The following is a 20,161-nucleotide window of genomic DNA, read 5'->3' as shown; positions in this document are numbered from 1 at the left end:
TACGCTTCAAATCAAATTTTGGTAAAGGAAAAATTGTCTTAGAATGGTGTCAGGAATACGTCATTTTAAAGACATAACGTTTTTCAGGATCGCCCTGTATATATGTATATGTATGTATGTGTAAAAAAATTAAACTCTATATTGTAAAAAAATATATTAATTATCTTTTGTATATTTTTTTTGCAGCATTATGACAACATATGAAGATTTTATTCAACAAGATTGTGACGGTGTGCGTTCCATAAATGGAATGCTTGGCCATCATCGCGTATTGATACTACTAGACTAGTTGTACTATTGAAAACTTTGTATCAACCAATTAAGGAACAAGATCTTCCGCCAATTCAATATGATCCAGTTTTATGTACAAGATCTACATGCAGAGCTATTTTAAATCCATTATATCAAGTAGACTATCGTGGTAAGTAATAAGGTATTATAAATGAATAGAACAAAAATCATTTTTTATTTATCACAAGAAACATTTTGAAAAATATTAAAGTAGTTTATTTCTATTAGAAATTAAAGTATATTTTAATGTGTTTCTTTATTACGATGTATTTACATTCATATTCTTTATTATTCTTTATACTTCATTTAAATTCGTATTTTATTTAATGCATAATTCTCTTGTAATTTTCTGTCTATATCATATAAGATAATTTAAAAAATCAAATTATTTATTAGGAGCATATAGTATTCATAAAAATATTGTAAAGGTATTTTTATATTTCAATAAATTCTAAATTTGTGTTATCATTATATATTATTTTTTTTAAGTTACATTATAATACACATATTGTGAGTTATATTAATAATTATGAGAAAAAAACTTTGCAAAAAGAATTTATAAGGAAATTCTTCGAAATAAGAAACAAAAGGGAAATATATTTAAATGATCAAAATGTATGCATTTATTTGAATAATAGTGTTATATATGTGTTATATATGTTCCCAGATAACACACAATATTGCATGAATATTCTATGTAGCATCAAAAATATTTTTTGAGAATATTATCAAAGAAATCATCTATACATCTTTATAGAATATCCTTGTTTATAAAGAATAATCTATAAATCTACCTAGAACATGTTAAAATGAACTATAGGAATATATTGTTTATATATTCCATAAATGTTCACAGAATATTCAAATGTATTGAAGATGTACATAGATGGCGTTCAGAAAGCACAGAAGGATGAAGCAATCATTTATTATCCATAATTCAATCTCTTTTCCTTTTTTATTAAATAGTGTACGATAAATAAAAAGTGTGTAAGCTTGTACAGAAAAAGAAGCTCTTATTGAGAAGGTAAATATATATTATTATCAAATACAATAAATATTATTATCATATTGTATTATTTTTACAGTGATAGATTTTCTAACCTTTCATTTATTCTTACAAGCTCTTTCAACAATTAATTTATCATTAAGAACCCCACATCAATTTTTCCAAGAACAATAATATAATGAAACGTCGTAGTAAAGCGACTTTTTATAGAAATGTTAAAAGAGAAAGCGCAACATGTTTTACATTATCACAGGAGAATTGTAATAATTCTAAATATGATTGTATAAATGATAATGTTTTAATTACAAAAAATAATACAGATTTCCAATGTAATAGTACTTCTAATAAAACAGAGGACTGTTTTAATACAGATTGCTTTAATGTTTCACATGACTTATATAGCCAATCTTCTGATAACTCTGATAATGTTATTGAAAGTGATACTCCAATATCACAACAAAATATAGAAAATCAAAATTTATATAATTAAAGTAATAATTTTATTAATGAATTACGATCATGGGCAATATCATATAATATTTCACATAACGCCTTACGAAGTTTATTAAGTTTATTAAAATTAGAAACAAATATTTCTTTGCCTCAAGATCCCAGAACTTTACTTTGTATTCCTCGACATGTACCCTACAAATCTGTAGGTTCAGGCACTTATGTACACATGGGAATTCAATTTGCAGTTCAAAATTTAATTAATTTGTTAGAGAAACAGCCAGAAAAAATTAATTTATTTATTAATATTGATGGTTTGCCTTTAAGCAAAAGTTCCAGTAGTCAGATATATCCAATATTATGCTCAATATCTGAATATCCGCAATATGTATCTGTAATAGGTATCTATCATGGTTATGAAAAACCTAATAATGTTAATTTGTTTTTACAAGATTTTACAGATGAAGCTATAAAGTTATCGGAAGATGGTTTTATTTATAATAATCATGCTATACCATTTGCAATTAAAGCATTTATATGTGATGCTCCAGCAAAATCACTCATTACTTCTTGCAAAGGTCACACTGGATTTTTTGCATGTACTAAATGTATGCAAAGAGGAAAATATATAAAAGCCAGAGTATGTTATCCTGAAATAAATTATGTTGAAAGAACGGATGAAAATTTCCGTAATAGAGTTCAACCTGAACATCATACAGGAACATCAATTTTAGAAACAATACCTTCGATTAACATGGTAAAAAGTTTTCCTCTTGAATACATGCATTTAGTATGCCTTGGCGTAGTGAAAAAACTAATAAATATATGGCTTTTTGGACCTATTTCACAGATTATCAAAAATCAACATACAATCTATTTCAAGTTATCTCATTGAAATAAAATCTTGTATTCCTCCTGATTTTGTAAGAAAAACCCGGTCTTTAAATGAAGTTGCACGCTGGAAAGCAACTGAATTTAGATTTTTTTTATTGTATTGTGGTCCAGTTGTTTTAAAAAATATCCTTTCATCTGACAAATACTTACATTTTATATCTTTACATATTGCTGTTAGAATTTTAATTAATGCTAATTCATATAAAAAGTATTTAGAATACGCATGCTCATTATTAATATTTTTTGTGAAACAATTTAAAGTCATTTATGGAGCAGAATACATTTCACACAATGTGCATGGATTAATTCATGTTGTTGATGATTGCAGAGTTTTTGGACCTTTAGATCTTTACAGTGCATTTCCTTTTGAAAATTATATGCAATATCTAAAACGATTAGTTAGAAAATCTCATTATCCATTAGCACAACTTGTAAAGCGTATTCATGAGTCATAAAATATGATAACTAAACCGTCAAAAAAAATAAAATTGCAAATGGTACAAGAACATCATGAAGGTCCTTTACCTATGACACATTTTTCTGCTCAATTTAAAAAATTGATTGTAAATAATATGTCGTTTAGTACACGTTTAGGAGATAATTGCTGTTATTTAAAAGATAAGAGTATTATGTTGATAGAAAATTTTGCTATAAAAGATAATAAGTACTACTTAATTGGAAAAAAATTTATTAATATAACAAGTTTTATTTCTGAACCATTTCAATTTTCAAATTTTGATATATTTTCAGTACATGAACTCGGAGAATTATCTATGTCACTAGTGGAAGATATTTCCAACAAAAAACATGATAATTTTCCCATATAATAATACTTATGTTGTGTTTCCTCTCCTTCATACATTGTGTTAATAATATAAATGTATAAATGTATATATATATATATATATATATATATATATATATATATATATATGTATATATCTTATATAAATACGATATTGAGAAGAAACCTATATTAAATATTATATATAGTTATAGTATATTTAGTATTATTAAGTGTGTTGCATGTTTACCTTTGTTAACCAAATGAGAATGAAAAGAGTTTTGTAATTATTTCGACTTCAGACTAACAATAAGAATATAAGATATATAGTTGCCCAATGGAGTGGATAGTAGTACATTTTATAAAAGAAAATTTAGTCGAAGCTGTACCGGTCGCATGGGTGAATGATGATATTGGTGTTATTGGCCACCATACACTGACAAAAAATTAATTCATTCTGTCGCAGTATGTGAAAAACCAGTATTAGGTGTATGGCCATTATTTAAAATTCGAAAAGTGGGGAATGGACGTATCTACAGTAAGTTATATTTAAAGAATTAATTTGTTATAAAACATTTAGTTTTTGTCATATTTATTTTTGTTTTGTAAGTAATTATTACATATTATATATTGCATTCTTTCGTTATAGCTGATTTAGTAAAAGCAAGAGCAAAGACGTGTACAGCAGAAGACACATCAAAGACATCAGATCCTGAAGGAAAAAGAATTCGGAGAAAGAAAAAATATCTTTATGATACAGACGAATCACAAAGTTCGTTAACTAATGAAAGTTCATCGGATGATGAAATCTCAAATTCAGCAGATTTTCCTACTCTACCTGATTTTGATAACACAAGTAAGTTTTCAAAATCCATGTAAAAAATATTTTACACACACATCTCATTAGACATCCTGTGTGCATGCTGTCGTAACCCGACGAAATAATAATTTAATTAAATTAAAAGAAAGAGATTAGGAAATAAGATATTAAGATATTAAGAAATAAAAATAAAACGTGACGAAAAGAAAAGCAAGTCACGGCCAAAGCTGAATAAGCATAACAAAACGGAGCACGAACCGCGCTCCGGCCCAGGGACACCTCATCCTTCCTGTACCCAACGATATATAAACCGATCACCACGACGGGGTGGCAGAAAGAAATCTGAAGTCATCCACAATATAAGCCGCCGCGTTGATTAAAGTAGGCTCGTTACGTTTAACCCTAGCGTATAAGACAAACACAAGAGTAGTGTAAGGCCAGTGTAAGAAGAACGACCGAAATATATTCCTTTACTATCAAGTACGGAGTGTCCACATTTGTTGCCTGGGTCCTAATCCTTTGGGCGAATAACCCTGAAGTCCCGTCCCCCACGGCGCGGGCACAACATAAATTGGTGGCAGCGGTGGGATTCGCCTGCATCAAGTGAGACAAAGGAAATAAAAAACGTCGTGACTGCACACACCCGCTACTACAACGAAAAGCAGAGAAGTCAACTAGGAACTTCCCGGACACCCGATTTAACGAGGTAACGACCGGACTGCAACCCAAGGAGGAGATGACCTACCTCAACCACGGAGGACAACGCGAGAACTGCGACCAAAGGAGAATGCTGCTCATCGCACTAATGTAAGTCGAACGAAGCAATTATTATAACGCGTGAATGTCGGAAGGACAAAACAAACGATCAAACAATAGAACGAACGCATCCTGGCTACATAGCGATTCTGCGGAAAGAGCGATAACACGTAGTCTATTAAGCTCGCAAAGAATAGCAGAGACCGCGCTTCAAGATATCAGTAGTAATGTGCGTAAAAATTTAGAAGCATACTACTCAAGCGACAGCTCGTCCGAAAACGAATACGGAGCGAACGTAATAATTGAACGCGAATATTCATTCGGCGAAATAGATCCGAGTTTAATCGCGAACACCGACGACGCGGAGTCAGCGGTTAGCTCGCCCAGTAGAATAACACATAGGCGCGAATTTTCATTAACATCATACGATTCGAGTATTTTCAACCCCGAAATAATATATCGCGAACGTGGAGACATGACACACGCACCACAGGGTACATCGCGAGACATCACTTCCGTAGAAGTAAATAGAGAAATCAATCGGTTACGAGAAGAATTGGATAACAATACCACGAATGCTCGATCGCAACAAGAAATAAATAATCCACCCGACGAATTCAGAGATATGATGCAAGCAATGATGCAGGAGATTAGAAACCTGCACGTCGAAATAAATGATGTCAGAGAGAGGCAAGGAAGACAGAGTACTGGGCGCCTCACGCCATTAGAAGATAGACGCGAACCAACATACGATCTTTCGTTCGACGATGTACGACATCATCGGGGACGCGGACATCTATCGTTGAAAGAAGCACGCGGTTTAATACCAGAATTCGACGGATCAGCAAACAAACTACAGGAATTCGTGAGTGCAACCACGTACGCGGTTGAAAATATTAACCCGTTAGATGAAGTCACATTATTAGGCGCAGTATTATGCACGAAACTAAAAGGCAGAGCGATGCTAGATTTTCAAACGCGAAAGATTCAAAATTTTGCACAATTGAAACAAGAATTAGAAGCCTGTTACGCCAGTAAAAGGAATACGACACATCTACAAATAGATTTCAATACGTTAAAACAGAAAACCGGCGAAAACGCGAGAACATACGGACTTCGAACAGACAAGTTAGCGATGGAACTATACGAATCAATGCTAGACGGACAACAGTATACGACCGATCAAAAACGCGTAATACTCAATATTATCCAACAACAAGCCTTAGAGAATTTCCAGATCGGATTAAACGATGATATAAAAACAGTAGTGCGATCCCGAGGTTATACGACACTGCAAGAAGCAATATCGGCTGCGAGCGCAGAAGAGAAGATCAAGGGACCGGCGATAGTCAGCACACGACCAAAGAGCGCTGCGACGCCGACATATTACCGTGACACTAGAAATGTCATACAATGCCAAAAATGCGGAAAAGTAGGGCATCATGGGCGAGAATGCCGTACGAGCCGTTACGCTACACGGTTTTCATTACCGAAACCAGAGCGACACTCGCGCGTAAATACCGTTGACAGATACTGCAACCATTGCAAGAAAACTGGTCACAATCGCGAAGAATGTTGGCTGCTACACGGACGACCTAACAGAGATCGACCTAACCGCCAAAAGCCGAATCAAACGGCACGAGACAACAAACATCGATATAATCGCGACAGAAAGGAAAAGAAGACCTACTACGCTCAAGAGAGTGACGAAGAAAACAAGGTAGAGGAAAAACAGAGGCCCGCCAGCGAGTATCATGTATCGAACATAAGACGAACACCTCACACACACACAGGCCTGGATTTAGTTGCATTACCCATGCAGGAGGCAAAAGGAGGAAAAACAAACCTATTATGCGATACAGGAGCGGCCATTTCACTTATTAAAGTAGGAAAATAGTCCTCACAGGTGTGACCGGACACAAGATCCACCCAATTGGGCGGATAAACGCCACCATAAACCTACGAGATGGGAAAATAAAACACAGACTGTATGTCGTGAAAGACGATTTCCCTTCGGAATATGAAGGAATATTGGGAATAGACTTCCTTAAAGAACAAAAGGCGATATGTAATTACGCCACAAAACAGCTAAGAATCGGACGGAATATACTAAGACTGTATCCTTATCGGAAGATCACGTTACAACCACGGAGCGAGACGATAATGCAAGTAGCAACTACAATCAACATGATGGGGATAACCAGAGCAGAAGAAATAATACCAGGAGTATTTATAGGAAACTGCCTAGTAGAGCCCGAAAATTTTTTATGCCCCGCGAGCGTAATAAACACGAATGAAAACGAGGTCGAAATACTAATGCCTCAAATATCACTAGAGGAAATTAAAACCGAAGAAACAGCAGAAGTAAATAAAACTTGCACAAAAGCGGAGGGGAAAATCCCCCGGCGCACTGAGAAAATATTGCAGGATCTCCGCACTGGACATCTAAACAAAGAAGAGGAAAGGTCAGTAAAGGAAATCTGCGGAGAATATAGCGACGTATTCCACACAGAGGGAGAGTCGCTCACATGTACAGACACAGTGACACATCGAATTGCAACGCAAGCGGATAGCGCAGCGGTCAACATACGACCGTACCGGCTACCAGAGAAACAAAAAACCGAAGTGAATAAACAAGTGCAAGAGATGCTAAGAAATGGAATAATTCGAAAAAGCGTAAGCCAATGGAACGCACCCTTATTGGTTGTCCCGAAAAAACCAGATGCGTCTGGAAAACAAAAATTGAGAGTGGTAGTAGACTTTCGAAAATTGAACGACCTAACGGTAGGCGATTCATTCCCTCTACCGAATATCACCGACATACTAGACCAACTAGGAAATGCAAAATACTTCACAACCCTCGATTTGGCATCAGGGTACCATCAAATTGAAATGGAAGAGAGCGACAAATGCAAGACAGCGTTTTCCACGCCATACGGGCATTACGAATTTAATAGAATGCCGTTTGGATTAAAAAACGCGCCCGCCACATTCCAACGTTTAATGAACGCGGTGCTAAGCGGACTACAAGGAATAAAATGTCTAGTATATTTAGATGATATCGTAATTTTTGGAGTCAGCCTAGCGGAACATAACAAAAGATTGAGAGAAGTATTGAGAAGATTGCGGGAAAATCGACTAAAATTGCAACCTGACAAATGCGAATTTCTGAGGAAAGAAGTTACGTACCTTGGACATAAAATAACGGAAAACGGAATATCACCGGATCCAGCTAAATTAGAAGCTGTAAAACATTTTCCTATACCAAAGAAGGTTAAGGACATACAAGCATTTATAGGACTAGCCGGATATTATCGAAAATTTATCGAAGGATTTTCCAAGATAGCGAAACCGCTCACGAAACTAACGAAGAAAGGAAAAAATTTCGAGTGGACGCAGGAACAACAAAACGCTTTCGAGACATTAAAAGAAAAGCTGACGACAGCGCCGGTATTAAAGTATCCAGAGTTTACGGAAGAATTTATAGTAACAACGGATGCCTCCGACTATGCAATCGGAGCCATATTATCACAAGGCCAGATAGGGCAAGACCGGCCAATAGCATATGCAAGCCGTGTACTGTCAAAGGCCGAATTAAACTATAACACAACCGAGAAAGAATTACTCGCTATAGTATGGGCCGTTAAGCATTTCCGACCGTATTTATATGGAACAAAGTTCACCATTGTCACGGATCACAAATCGCTTGTATGGCTATTCAATGTCACCGACCCCGGATCCCGATTAATCAGATGGAGGCTTAAACTAGAAGAATACGATTATGTAATAATACACAAGCCCGGGACAGCAAACAGAAATGCTGACGCGTTAAGTCGGCATGTGGCGGACATCAACGCGGTCGAAGAGAAAGAGACAGACGACGTTACGACAAAGAAAGAATATATAGAGGACGAAAAGCAAAGAATACTATATGAATATCACGACGCACCCTTAGGAGGACATCAGGGAATTGAACGCACGATAAACCGGATTCGAAGGACCCACAATTGGAAAGGGCTGACGAAGGACGTCGAAAACTATATAACGAAATGCGAACTCTGTCAGAAAAATAAACTGTCAAGAAAAAACAAAGCGCCATTAATATTAACAGATACCGCCGACAAACCATTTGAGAAATGCGCATTAGATATAGTAGGACCATTAACAATTACAAATAAGGGAAACAAATATATATTAACCTTCCAAGACAATCTGACGAAATTTAGCAAGGCGATACCGATAGCGAACCAAGAAGCCGCGACAATCGCGAGGGAATTCACAACTAAAATCATATTCGAGCACGGTATACCAGAAAAAATTCTAACCAACCAAGGAACAAATTTCCTAAGCGAGATATTCAAGAATACTTGCAAACTATTGAAAATCGAGAAAATACAGACGACAGCGTATCATCCGGAAAGCAACGGAGCACTGGAACGATCACACCGGACACTAGCTGAATACCTACGACATTATATAAATGCAGATCAGACCGACTGGGACGAGTGGATTCCATACGCAATGTTTACATATAATACAACCCCACACACAGCAACAGGATTCACCCCATTCGAACTGATTTACGGGCATACTGCGATTCTACCGACAACGCTATCACAACCTCCAAGACCCACATATACGTACGAAGACTACGCGAACGAACTCAAAGAAAAATTGCGCGCGACGCAACAAGTTGCGAAAGAGCATATACGCAACGAAAAGATGAAGGCTAAAGGAAACTACGACAGGAAGACACGTGAAACGAAATTCGAAGTAGGAGAAAAAGTCCTATTACACGACGAAACAGTTCGCCGAGGACGATCGAAAAAACTAGATTCTCTATGGATAGGGCCTTACGTAATCACCGGGAAAAATTCCGACGTGAACTACACGATAAAAATGGGAAGAAGAACAACACGCGTACACGTGAACCGATTAAAAGCCTTTATCGAACATTAAACACACAAAAAGGAAAACGTTAACAAACCTAAGAATTAGATAAAAGACAGCGAGAGCATAAAACTCTTTAGGAAAACGCAACGACGTAATATGATACCCATGTATTGCAGGAGTCTCACTGCCCTGAGCGGAGGCAGGACAGAAGAACCTGACACCTATAAGACCTGGCAAATAAAAAAATTCCGGCACGAACCAGGCATATATTTTGAAAAAATAGGAAAAATTAATCAAGTCGAGTCCACATGGAAAATGGTGATCAGAACAGACATCACAACAATGGACCACCGACAAGAACAAGTAACAGGATATATGGCACAAACAAGAGCATTATGCTACGACAAGCCATTAGAACAAAAAATGAAAGAAACATGCAGCATATTACTACAAGTAACAGAGAAGGAATATAAAAAAGCAGAAACCTTATTGACACGATTAAGGAAAACTTACCAATTAACGAAGAAAACACGAAGAGGACTAATAAACGGTCTCGGAACAATAGCAAAAACGCTATTCGGCACAATGGACGCCGACGATGAAAAGATCATCACTGAACAATTAAAATTAATAAAGGGAAAACAACAAACGCTGCAGCACGCATTAAAAAATCAAGTAAGAGTATTAAACGCAACTATCGCACATGTGGACGAATCAGAAAAAATTATACAAGAAAACGAAGAAAGATTTCTAAATATAACAGAAAAAATGCGACAAAGTTGGCTACGAACGACAGTAAGTTTTGGAGATAGAGAAGAGATGGACGAACACTTCATCGTATTAAATGCAATCATTAGAGATCTAATAATCGATACTACAGACATTATTGACCACCTAACCAGCACAAAAAGTGGAATAATAAACATAAGATTAATACCGATCGAAACAATTGTTGATAACCTTAAGGAAATCGCGACACAAGTACCACAAGGAACGCACTTCCCCTTTCAAATAACACAGGAAAATTGGGGAACAATCGAAAAATTTATAGCGATTAGCGCATACTACGATAACGAAGGCATAATTACGGTAATAAAACTCCCACTAATTATGTACCCCACATATGATATAATAAAGGCAACACCCCTACCCACCCACAAACAAAACAACACCTTTATATGCATAGAGGTAAACCAACCCATAATAGCGGTAGACATGGACAGCCGAACATATTTTACAACCACGGAAAACGAATTAGAAAAATGTATGCGAAATAACAACGAATATGTATGCGAACAAAACTATCCGATACATCATGTAGATGACCAAGCGTTGTGTGAAATACAGACATATGTACAACTAGAAAAACACACAGACAACTGTAACATAAAATACGTACACACGAACACAACGATATGGACAACGTTAAGTAACGCGAACACATGGATATATTCCACGCGAGCGAAACAGCTGGTAGAGATAACGTGCGAGAACGAGACGACACGGAAAGTCGAGATCGATAGAACGGGACAGTTAACGATTAGAGGGAAATGTAAAATCGTAACACCCGACGTAATAATAAGAACGAAAAAATCTACACTAGTAACGTACATCAAAACACACATACCAGATTATAATTTAACACTAACGCCCAAAAAACAAACAGACAGACTATTAAATAGAATCGAGACAATTAAGTTACGAAAAATAATAAAAAACCCATCAGAATTAATGGAACTCAGCAAAACACTGACCGACATAGACGAACAAATAAACGAAGACAACATACAGATTCGAGAACACATACTATACCCGGCGATCTCAAGTATCACAGGGACGGTAATAATAGTCAGCCTTGTAGCGATAACTTATGCGATAAAAAAGAACCAAGCGAAAAAGAAAGCACCAGTCAACGCAATATTAAACCCAACAAGCATACCGCGAATATCAAGAGAACATATCTACGACAGACCCTACCAACCAGACTCACCGACAAACAACACAGCAATATTATACTAAACAAAATAGATATAATTGAAAACAGGTAAAGAAAATTTACCGCCAGTAAATTTTCTTTCCCCAAGGAGGGAAGGATGTCGTAACCCGACGAAATAATAATTTAATTAAATTAAAAGAAAGAGATTAGGAAATAAGATATTAAGATATTAAGAAATAAAAATAAAACGTGACGAAAAGAAAAGCAAGTCACGGCCAAAGCTGAATAAGCATAACAAAACGGAGCACGAACCGCGCTCCGGCCCAGGGACACCTCATCCTTCCTGTACCCAACGATATATAAACCGACGGGGTGGCAGAAAGAAATCTGAAGTCATCCACAATATAAGCCGCCGCGTTGATTAAAGTAGGCTCGTTACGTTTAACCCTAGCGTATAAGACAAACACAAGAGTAGTGTAAGGCCAGTGTAAGAAGAACGACCGAAATATATTCCTTTACTATCAAGTACGGAGTGTCCACATTTGTTGCCTGGGTCCTAATCCTTTGGGCGAATAACCCTGAAGTCCCGTCCCCCACGGCGCGGGCACAACAATGCAATGTACACACGCATACACACAGAGTGTTTGATAAAGGAAACCTAACACACCATTTATGCAGTAAAAAACATGGATTAAATTGACTAGAAAAATATTTGCAATTTTTGCAATAATTAACAAGATTAATTTACGTACAGATCTGCGAATGAATGCATACATTAATTATTACAAACATTACAAAATGTTACATAACTTTTTGATTAAATTTAGTCCTTTCTATCTGCTCATGAAAGGTGTAATGCGTGAATTATGAGACACTCAAATATTTTTAAAAAATAAAATAAAAAAATAATTTTGTTTTAGAAAAGGACGTCAATAAACGCATGTATCCAGGACCTTCATGTAAAATTATAAATAAAGTACAAGAAAAGGATTTTGATAGTAATCGCGAGGAACAAATAAATAAGACACAAAAAAAATCTTTTATCAGTACAAGTGAAGCACGAAATGTATCATTTACTGAAATTTCATTGAACAATGAAGATGGATGTTCTACACACTTTCCTGTTATATCTGATCGTACAGGTATACTTTTTCAATTCTGAATTTAAAAAAACATTTTATAAATAAATAAATTAATATATATATAATCTTTAAAAATAAGTAAATATAATTTTAAAAATAAATATATATAATCTTTAAGAATAAAAATTTTTAAATATTATTTTAAAAATAGATGCGAATATGTGCATATCTGCAAAACCACTTGGAACAAATGCAAAAAAAATTATTCGCGATAGCAATAAAAAAAATGCAATAAAATCTATAAACATTACAAGTAACATGCAAAAAAATATAACTCAGTATTCTAAGGATGATACAATTAAGGAAAACATTCGTTATATTGATGAACCTGATAATGATAAAGTATTTGTAGTAACTTTTGTTGTACTTACACACACACACACACATACACACACACACACAAAATACATTAACTGAAATGCTATTATTAATTCAACATTTTCTATAATATGTACTTTAAATTTTTTAATATTCTTTTAGATATTGCATTCAAACGACAAGTCTTACGTCAATTAAATATTATTAATTTAAAACAATCGCAAATATGTGAAGATCTGCAAATAACTTTAAGAAAGATTGGAACGAAAGAGGATAGAATATTAATAAGAGATGATGAAAATAGTATTTTTTTAAAATTTGATTTTTCTTTGAAAAACATTAGCGAATTAAATGCTATAGAAGAGTATTTGATGGACGAAAATAATACTAATATGCTTGTAAATAGAATTTATATAAAAAAAGATAACATTTTTACAAATATTTTTATAAATATATTATTTTACATTAATAGGTGATTGAATTATCAAAAATTGGTGGAGCTACGTATAAACATACTATTACAAGAATAATGATTCAATTATTTTCTAATGAAGTGGCAGAACAATATAGTTGGATAGGATTTAAAGGAAAAAATAAATTTTACTTACTACGTATTTCTGCTGCTATAATAAGTGAGTATTAATTTATACATATTATTTTAATATACACATGCATATACAGGGTGATCCAGAACAAACGTTTGTCTTTAAAAAAATAAATTGTCGAGTCTATTCTAAGACGATTTTCCCTTTACCAAAATTGTCTACGAGGCTTAGTTTTTAAATTATTAAATAAAATAGTTTGCGAATTACGGAACGAGTACAAGAGGTAGACAGGGACGGCGCAACTCACCGTCCGATACAGGCGATCATGTGGGGCGCTCGACGCGATCAGCTGATTGTTGCACACGATGAGTGTAACGATCAGTGTGTGTGTGTGTGGTGTATTTATGCACGCGTATCCACACATGCACCGTACTCTCTCTCTTTCTCTCTCTCTCTCTCTCTCACTCTCTCACTCACTCACTCACTCACTCACTCACTCACTCACTCACTCACTTATTCTTACCTTAATAATGAGATTCTTCATACTGCTGATAAATAGCAGTGCCCAGTGTGTTGCACGATAATTAATCGTCGTCGACGAGACGTCGTTTTTTCAACACGTAGTCTGACACATCGTCAAATAAGCGAAGTTTTTTCTTTCATCACTTTCGACACTTTTACAAATTTACTCGCGCACTTAATCACTCACGATTGATAAAAGGAGGAATTTACCAACGGTTACGGTACGAATTTAATAAACGGTTAACGCATTTAATTATTAATTACACACTCGATTAAAGAAACGCGTTAACAGAACGCGATACTCGATGCAAAGCGCGCGACGCGACGACCGACGACAAGCAGGTCAGGTTAATACTAGCGCGTAATGCTACACGTTTATGTTTGGCAGCGCTAGAGGCGCTAGTACTAATCTGACCTGCTTGTCGTCGGTCGTCGCGTCGCGCGCTTTGCATCAAGTATCGCGTTCTGTTAACGCGTTTCTTTAATCGAGTGTGTAATTAATAATTAAATGCGTTAACCGTTTATTAAATTCGTACCGTAACCGTTGGTAAATTTCTCCTTTTATCAATCGTAAGTGATTAAGTGGGCGAGTAAATTTGTAAAAGTGTCGAAAGTGATGAAAGAAAAAACTTCGCTTATTTGACGATGTGTCAGACTGCGTGTTAAAGAAACAACGTCTCGTCGACGACGATTATTATCGTACAACACTGGGCACTGCTATTTATCAGCAGTATGAAGAATCTCATAATTAAGGTAAGAATAAGCGAGTGAGTGAGTGAATGAGAGAGTGAGAGAGTGAGAGAGAAAGAGGGAGAGAGAGAGAGAGAGAAAGAGAGAGAGTACGGTGCATGTGTGGATACGCGTGCATAAATACACCACACACATACACACACACACACACTGATTGTTACACTCATCGTGTGCAACAATCAGCTGATCGCGTCGAGCGCCCCACATGATCGCCTGTATCGGACGGTGAGTTGCGCCGTCCCTGTCTACCTCTTGTACTCGTTCCGTAATTCGCAAACTATTTTATTTAATAATTTAAAAACTAAGCCTCGTAGACAATTTTGGTAAAGGGAAAATCGTCTTAGAATAGACTCGACAATTTATTTTTTTAAAGACAAACGTTTGTTCTGGATCACCCTGTATACATATATGTAATACTATAATATCATAAAATTTAATTTACAGAAGCAGTGCAAAAAACACACAATACAATAACATTAAGCGATATTGAAACAGTTATGAAGGCATGGCTTGTAAAAGCAAAATTTAGAAATGCTAAACAGGCAAGAAAACAATACCCACTAAACATGAAATATATATGCAATGTTTCAAAATGCTTCATATAGATTTCAAATGAGACGTTTCATGTCTATGTTTATAGTATAATTCATAAGTGTCACAACTAAAATGTTTCATAGTCAGAAATATTTCAAATGAAATATCGCAGTTGATATGTATCTGAAATATTCCAAAATTATATTTCATGTATATTTACAAATGATGTAATTCATAAGTGTTACAATTGAAACATTTTATTTTTGCTTATTTCAGAAATATTTCAAATAAGATATTTCAATTGATACGTTTCGGAAATATTCCAAAATTATGTTTCATGTATCTTTACAAATGATATATCTCATGAGTGCTACAATTGAAACATTTTATTATTGCTTATCCCGGGAAAAAAAAGTCCATGTCTATTTATATAAAAAAAAGTAAAATTATATACAGTCTTATATAATTAAATATAATATCACACATGATTTTATCAGAGCATACGTTTTTGTATATGCTTAGATATGATGTCCATCTCTGACCATTTCTGATCATAAGAAATGATATTAGATAACTCACGTCATTTTGTACAATCAGACATAGTCAGATATTGATATCATATCTAAGCATCTACAAAACCAAAGCAAAGGTTAGTTTCATGTATGCTTTGATATAAATCATATATGATATTATATATAATCATTTAATATTATATATGATTTTACCTTTTTTTGTAGACAAATATAATTTTTCCTAAAAATTATATCTTGCATTATATATTTAATTAATTAAAAGTCCTCTTTATAAGTCCTCTTAATAAATATTCTTAATATATAAGAATATATTCTTAATGAATAAGAATATATTATTAATTTGCGACTTCTACGCCGCAACTCGATTTTCGTGTGCGCGACATGTTTCTTCATTTGCCGCTACGCGGCGACACCACTCTTGATTTTTCTCGTATTCAATATTTATCATGAAATGTATATAAAGGACTTGTATTAACGTAAGATCTAAAGTATATTTTTTTCCCTTAGCAGTGGTGCGAAAGAGAGGACGCGGCTCACACACAGGTTCTCTGTGTCACGTGAGCCGCATCCTCTTTCTGACATCACTGTTTATCAGTTTAATTTCAAACTGAATTTAAAATAATTTATTTAATAATCTGGATTCCTTGTTGGGATTCAGAATATTAAACAGATTATTTGAAGTTAGGCGGAAAAAAACTTTTAGACCAATAATTAAATTTATTTGACTTCAACAAAATTTATTAAATCCAAAGAAATATTTTTCTCTGTATATTAAGAATATCTCTTTAGAAGATTTTCCTCTTAACTTAAGAGGATCCTCTTGGCGCCTATTTTAATGGTATATATTCTAAAGATAAGTGGCATATTCTTAAGTTAAGAATACAATTTTTTCGGTGTACTCTTAGTGGTACTTAATTTTCAGATCTGATAATATTTATTCATATATGGTATCATATATGACTATATTTGGCAAAACATAATTAGATATTGACAAAATCCATATATGGTCAATTTTATATGGACTTTTTTTTCCCGGGCATGATACCGCTATATATAAATTATTACAGAAATATAACATAGCAACATTTAAATATCATTTCTCAAGTATGTTTACGACACTATCTTGAAAAATGTTTTTGTAACATTTTTTAGGATAGTGTCGTAAACATTTTATATCAAGGTGTCTGAATGCGGACATTAACTGTTTATGCAATGTTTCTAAAACGTTTCTGCATGCATCTCCGAAACATTTCATGTTACAAAGTAATGTTTCCGAAAACTATCTGATATATTTCTTTGTATAATGGGTAAGCGCTATATATTAAGTGCAATATAGAATTTTGTTATAACAGTATTATATACAGGGTGTTGAAAAAAAAGAGTCACATATTTTGATAGCAGGTAGTATTGATCAAAACAAGAAGAAAAGGTCTAATTAACATGGGTCCTAAGACTAATATCTTCAAAGATACAAGCTATTTTGTTATTTGAGCTCTTTGTCATTTTCTTATTAGTCGTGTCATCTTTAGAATGTAATGAACAAAGGAGTAGGGGATGAAGTTAGAGTGCGTGATTTGAAAGAGTGCGTGATTCTCTAAGACGTAGGGCTGAAAGATGCGTGAGAGTGAATGGCAATCACATAGAGCACCTCCTCTAATGCTGAGTCAGCATTAAAATTTTTTGTTTTTTGTAAAAAAAGAGTTTTTATTTTGTTATCATACATTCAGTTTCTTTACTTCAGTTTTTTTATGGAAGATAAATGATTACATTTCATATTAAAATAAAAATTGTTTCTTTATCTCTCTTTGTTTATTTTTTATTTTTTAAGGCACCTAGAAAAAAGATATCCCCATTGTACCCCACTCTCCCCTATTCCTTTGTTCATTACATTCTAAAGATGACATTCTAAAGACGACTAATAAGAAAATGACAAAGAGCTCAAATAACAAAATAGCTTGTATCTTTGAAGATATTAGTCTTAGGACCCATGTTAATTAGACCTTTTCTTCTTGTTTTGATCAATACTACCTGCTATCAAAATATGTGACCCTTCTTTTTCAACACCCTGTATATATAACACTGTTACTATAATAATTATTATTATAACATTAGTATTTATTATAACATTATTATAATAGAGTATTATGAAATATTAATATAAGTGCAATACTTAGGTATTTTATTATACAATTTTTTTTTATTGTACGAATTTTTTTTTGTATGAATTTTTTTTTAATAACATGTTTAACACGTACATGAAATAAATATAACATTAATATAAGTACAATACTTAGGTATTTTATTATACAAACTTTTTTTATTGCACGAACTTTTTTTTATTGTATAAATTTTTTTTTAATAACATATGTTTAACACGTATATGAAATAAATACTAACATGTACATGAAATAAAAATATTAATATATATTATATAATAAATATATAAATATATAATATATATTTTATATATATATATATATATATATATATATATATATATACAGGGCGATCCTGAAAAACGATCCGTCTATAAAATGACATATTCCTGACACCATTCTAAGACAATTTTTCCTTTACCAAAATTTGATTTGAAGCGTAGTTTTTGAATTATGAGCAAAAATAGTTAGTAAATCACGCGTCGGGTACAGAAGGCAGGCAGGAGCGGCGCGGCGTGCCGCGAGCGCGGGCGCAGCTGACCGCCCGACGGGTGATTATCACCGCATGAGTCGCTAACTATTTTATCTTATAACATAAAATTATGCTTTAAATAAAATTTTGGTAAAGAAGAAAATGTCTTAGAATTACGTCAGAAATACGTGTTCCTTAAAATAACGTTATTTTAATAATGAAAAGTTGTTCCGGATCGCCGGCCGTCCGACGTTGCAATCAGCTGATTGCTACACGCGATGTGTGTATGGCGGAGTGTGTGCGTAAGAGAGAGAGAGGGAGGGTAGGAGGGACAGACATTCATACACACGCACGCACTTTTTTTCTCGCTCTCTTTCTCTCTTTTACGCAACACTCATACACTCTCTCATTCAGTCTCTCACTCACACTCTCTCGGTCACTCACTCACTCACTCACCTGCTTACTCACTTGCTCACTCACCTTGTAGCAGCGTAGCGAATCTTCATGCTATGTATTGTTGTTATCTGCTGCACGGTTATGATTGCTAGAGATGCGCGACACATCGAAATTTTTTCGATTATTAGTCTCACACTCGATTGACACAATACAGATTACACGATAACGAGTTTACTGTTTATTCACTCACTATTGATTTATCGATACCAAAAATTACTTTCAAAGAAACGCGAATGCAAACAGCACATGACTCGACGCGAAGCGACGGACCGCGGAAACTGCGCGACCACAAGAGTTATGTTGCCAGAAACGCGACACGCGACATCTAACAAACGACTTGCGCGTGGCGCGTGATTGACGCGAGATAAGACGAACGATCGGCTAAAACCTTCGCATTGCGAATGCGGTAGAAAACATGAAACGTATAATGACATACTTAAAAAATTAATTATTTATTATAAATAATAACTATTTTTAATTATAATAAATAATTATTATTTTAAAAAGCATGTGTTGTACGTTATTACTATTATTTGGCATATAATAGTACAATTTTCAGTGCACAAGCTAACAGAGCGGTCTGTCAAAAGATCTCCAAGGAAAAGCGAGGAAGAAAACATGAATTTGACATGCTTGTAATTCTTAGAACAGTTGGAGCCATATTTGAATGGAAATATTGCAAAGAAAATGAAACAGAAAGATCACAAGATGCTCTTAAACAAATTATTGATAAACAGTATTTCAAAGTTTTTGACAAGGAGGAGTATAAACATGTTAAAACAAAAATTTATGTTGGTTTGTGTTATAAAATAAAGTCAAATGTGACTATACGATACTTAGTGAACACTACTGATGTAAATAAAGCAAAATTTCTCGAAAGTACTTCTACAGAGGCTACTAAAG

At 34.3% G+C, this 20,161-nt stretch overlaps 3 protein-coding genes and 1 pseudogene across 4 annotated transcripts in view; 3 read left to right on the top strand and 1 right to left on the bottom strand.

Moving 5' to 3' along the window:
* LOC145970881 (uncharacterized) overlaps nt 1-20,161 on the bottom strand; it is a 52,436-nt gene that overhangs the window by 27,724 nt on the left and 4,551 nt on the right. The gene's annotated exons all lie outside the window — the stretch shown is intronic.
* Nucleotides 3,590-18,463, top strand: LOC145970887 (uncharacterized; annotated as a pseudogene). Its single transcript, XR_014438656.1, has 6 exons — nt 3,590-3,963; nt 4,075-4,281; nt 12,751-12,972; nt 13,453-13,688; nt 13,763-13,922; nt 15,552-18,463. The product of XR_014438656.1 is annotated as an uncharacterized LOC145970887 (transcript).
* LOC145970884 (uncharacterized) lies at nt 4,302-12,472 on the top strand. The gene is made up of 2 exons (XM_083097942.1): nt 4,302-5,052; nt 10,071-12,472. The coding sequence occupies exons 1-2, from the start codon at nt 4,982-4,984 to the stop codon at nt 11,911-11,913; spliced, it is 1,914 nt and encodes a 637-aa protein (XP_082954068.1). The 5' UTR covers nt 4,302-4,981; the 3' UTR covers nt 11,914-12,472.
* Nucleotides 5,042-6,918, top strand: LOC145970885 (uncharacterized). Its single transcript, XM_083097944.1, has one exon. It carries the CDS (start codon nt 5,087-5,089, stop codon nt 6,896-6,898), a length of 1,812 nt encoding a protein of 603 aa, XP_082954070.1. The 5' UTR covers nt 5,042-5,086; the 3' UTR covers nt 6,899-6,918.

Source organism: Camponotus vicinus, unplaced genomic scaffold (assembly GCF_025532165.1).
Source record: "Camponotus vicinus isolate PSW18456_S1 unplaced genomic scaffold, iyCamVici1.0 SCAF_4, whole genome shotgun sequence".
Taxonomy (NCBI): Eukaryota; Metazoa; Arthropoda; class Insecta; order Hymenoptera; family Formicidae; genus Camponotus; species Camponotus vicinus.
This window is presented reverse-complemented; position numbering and strand designations above follow the sequence as displayed.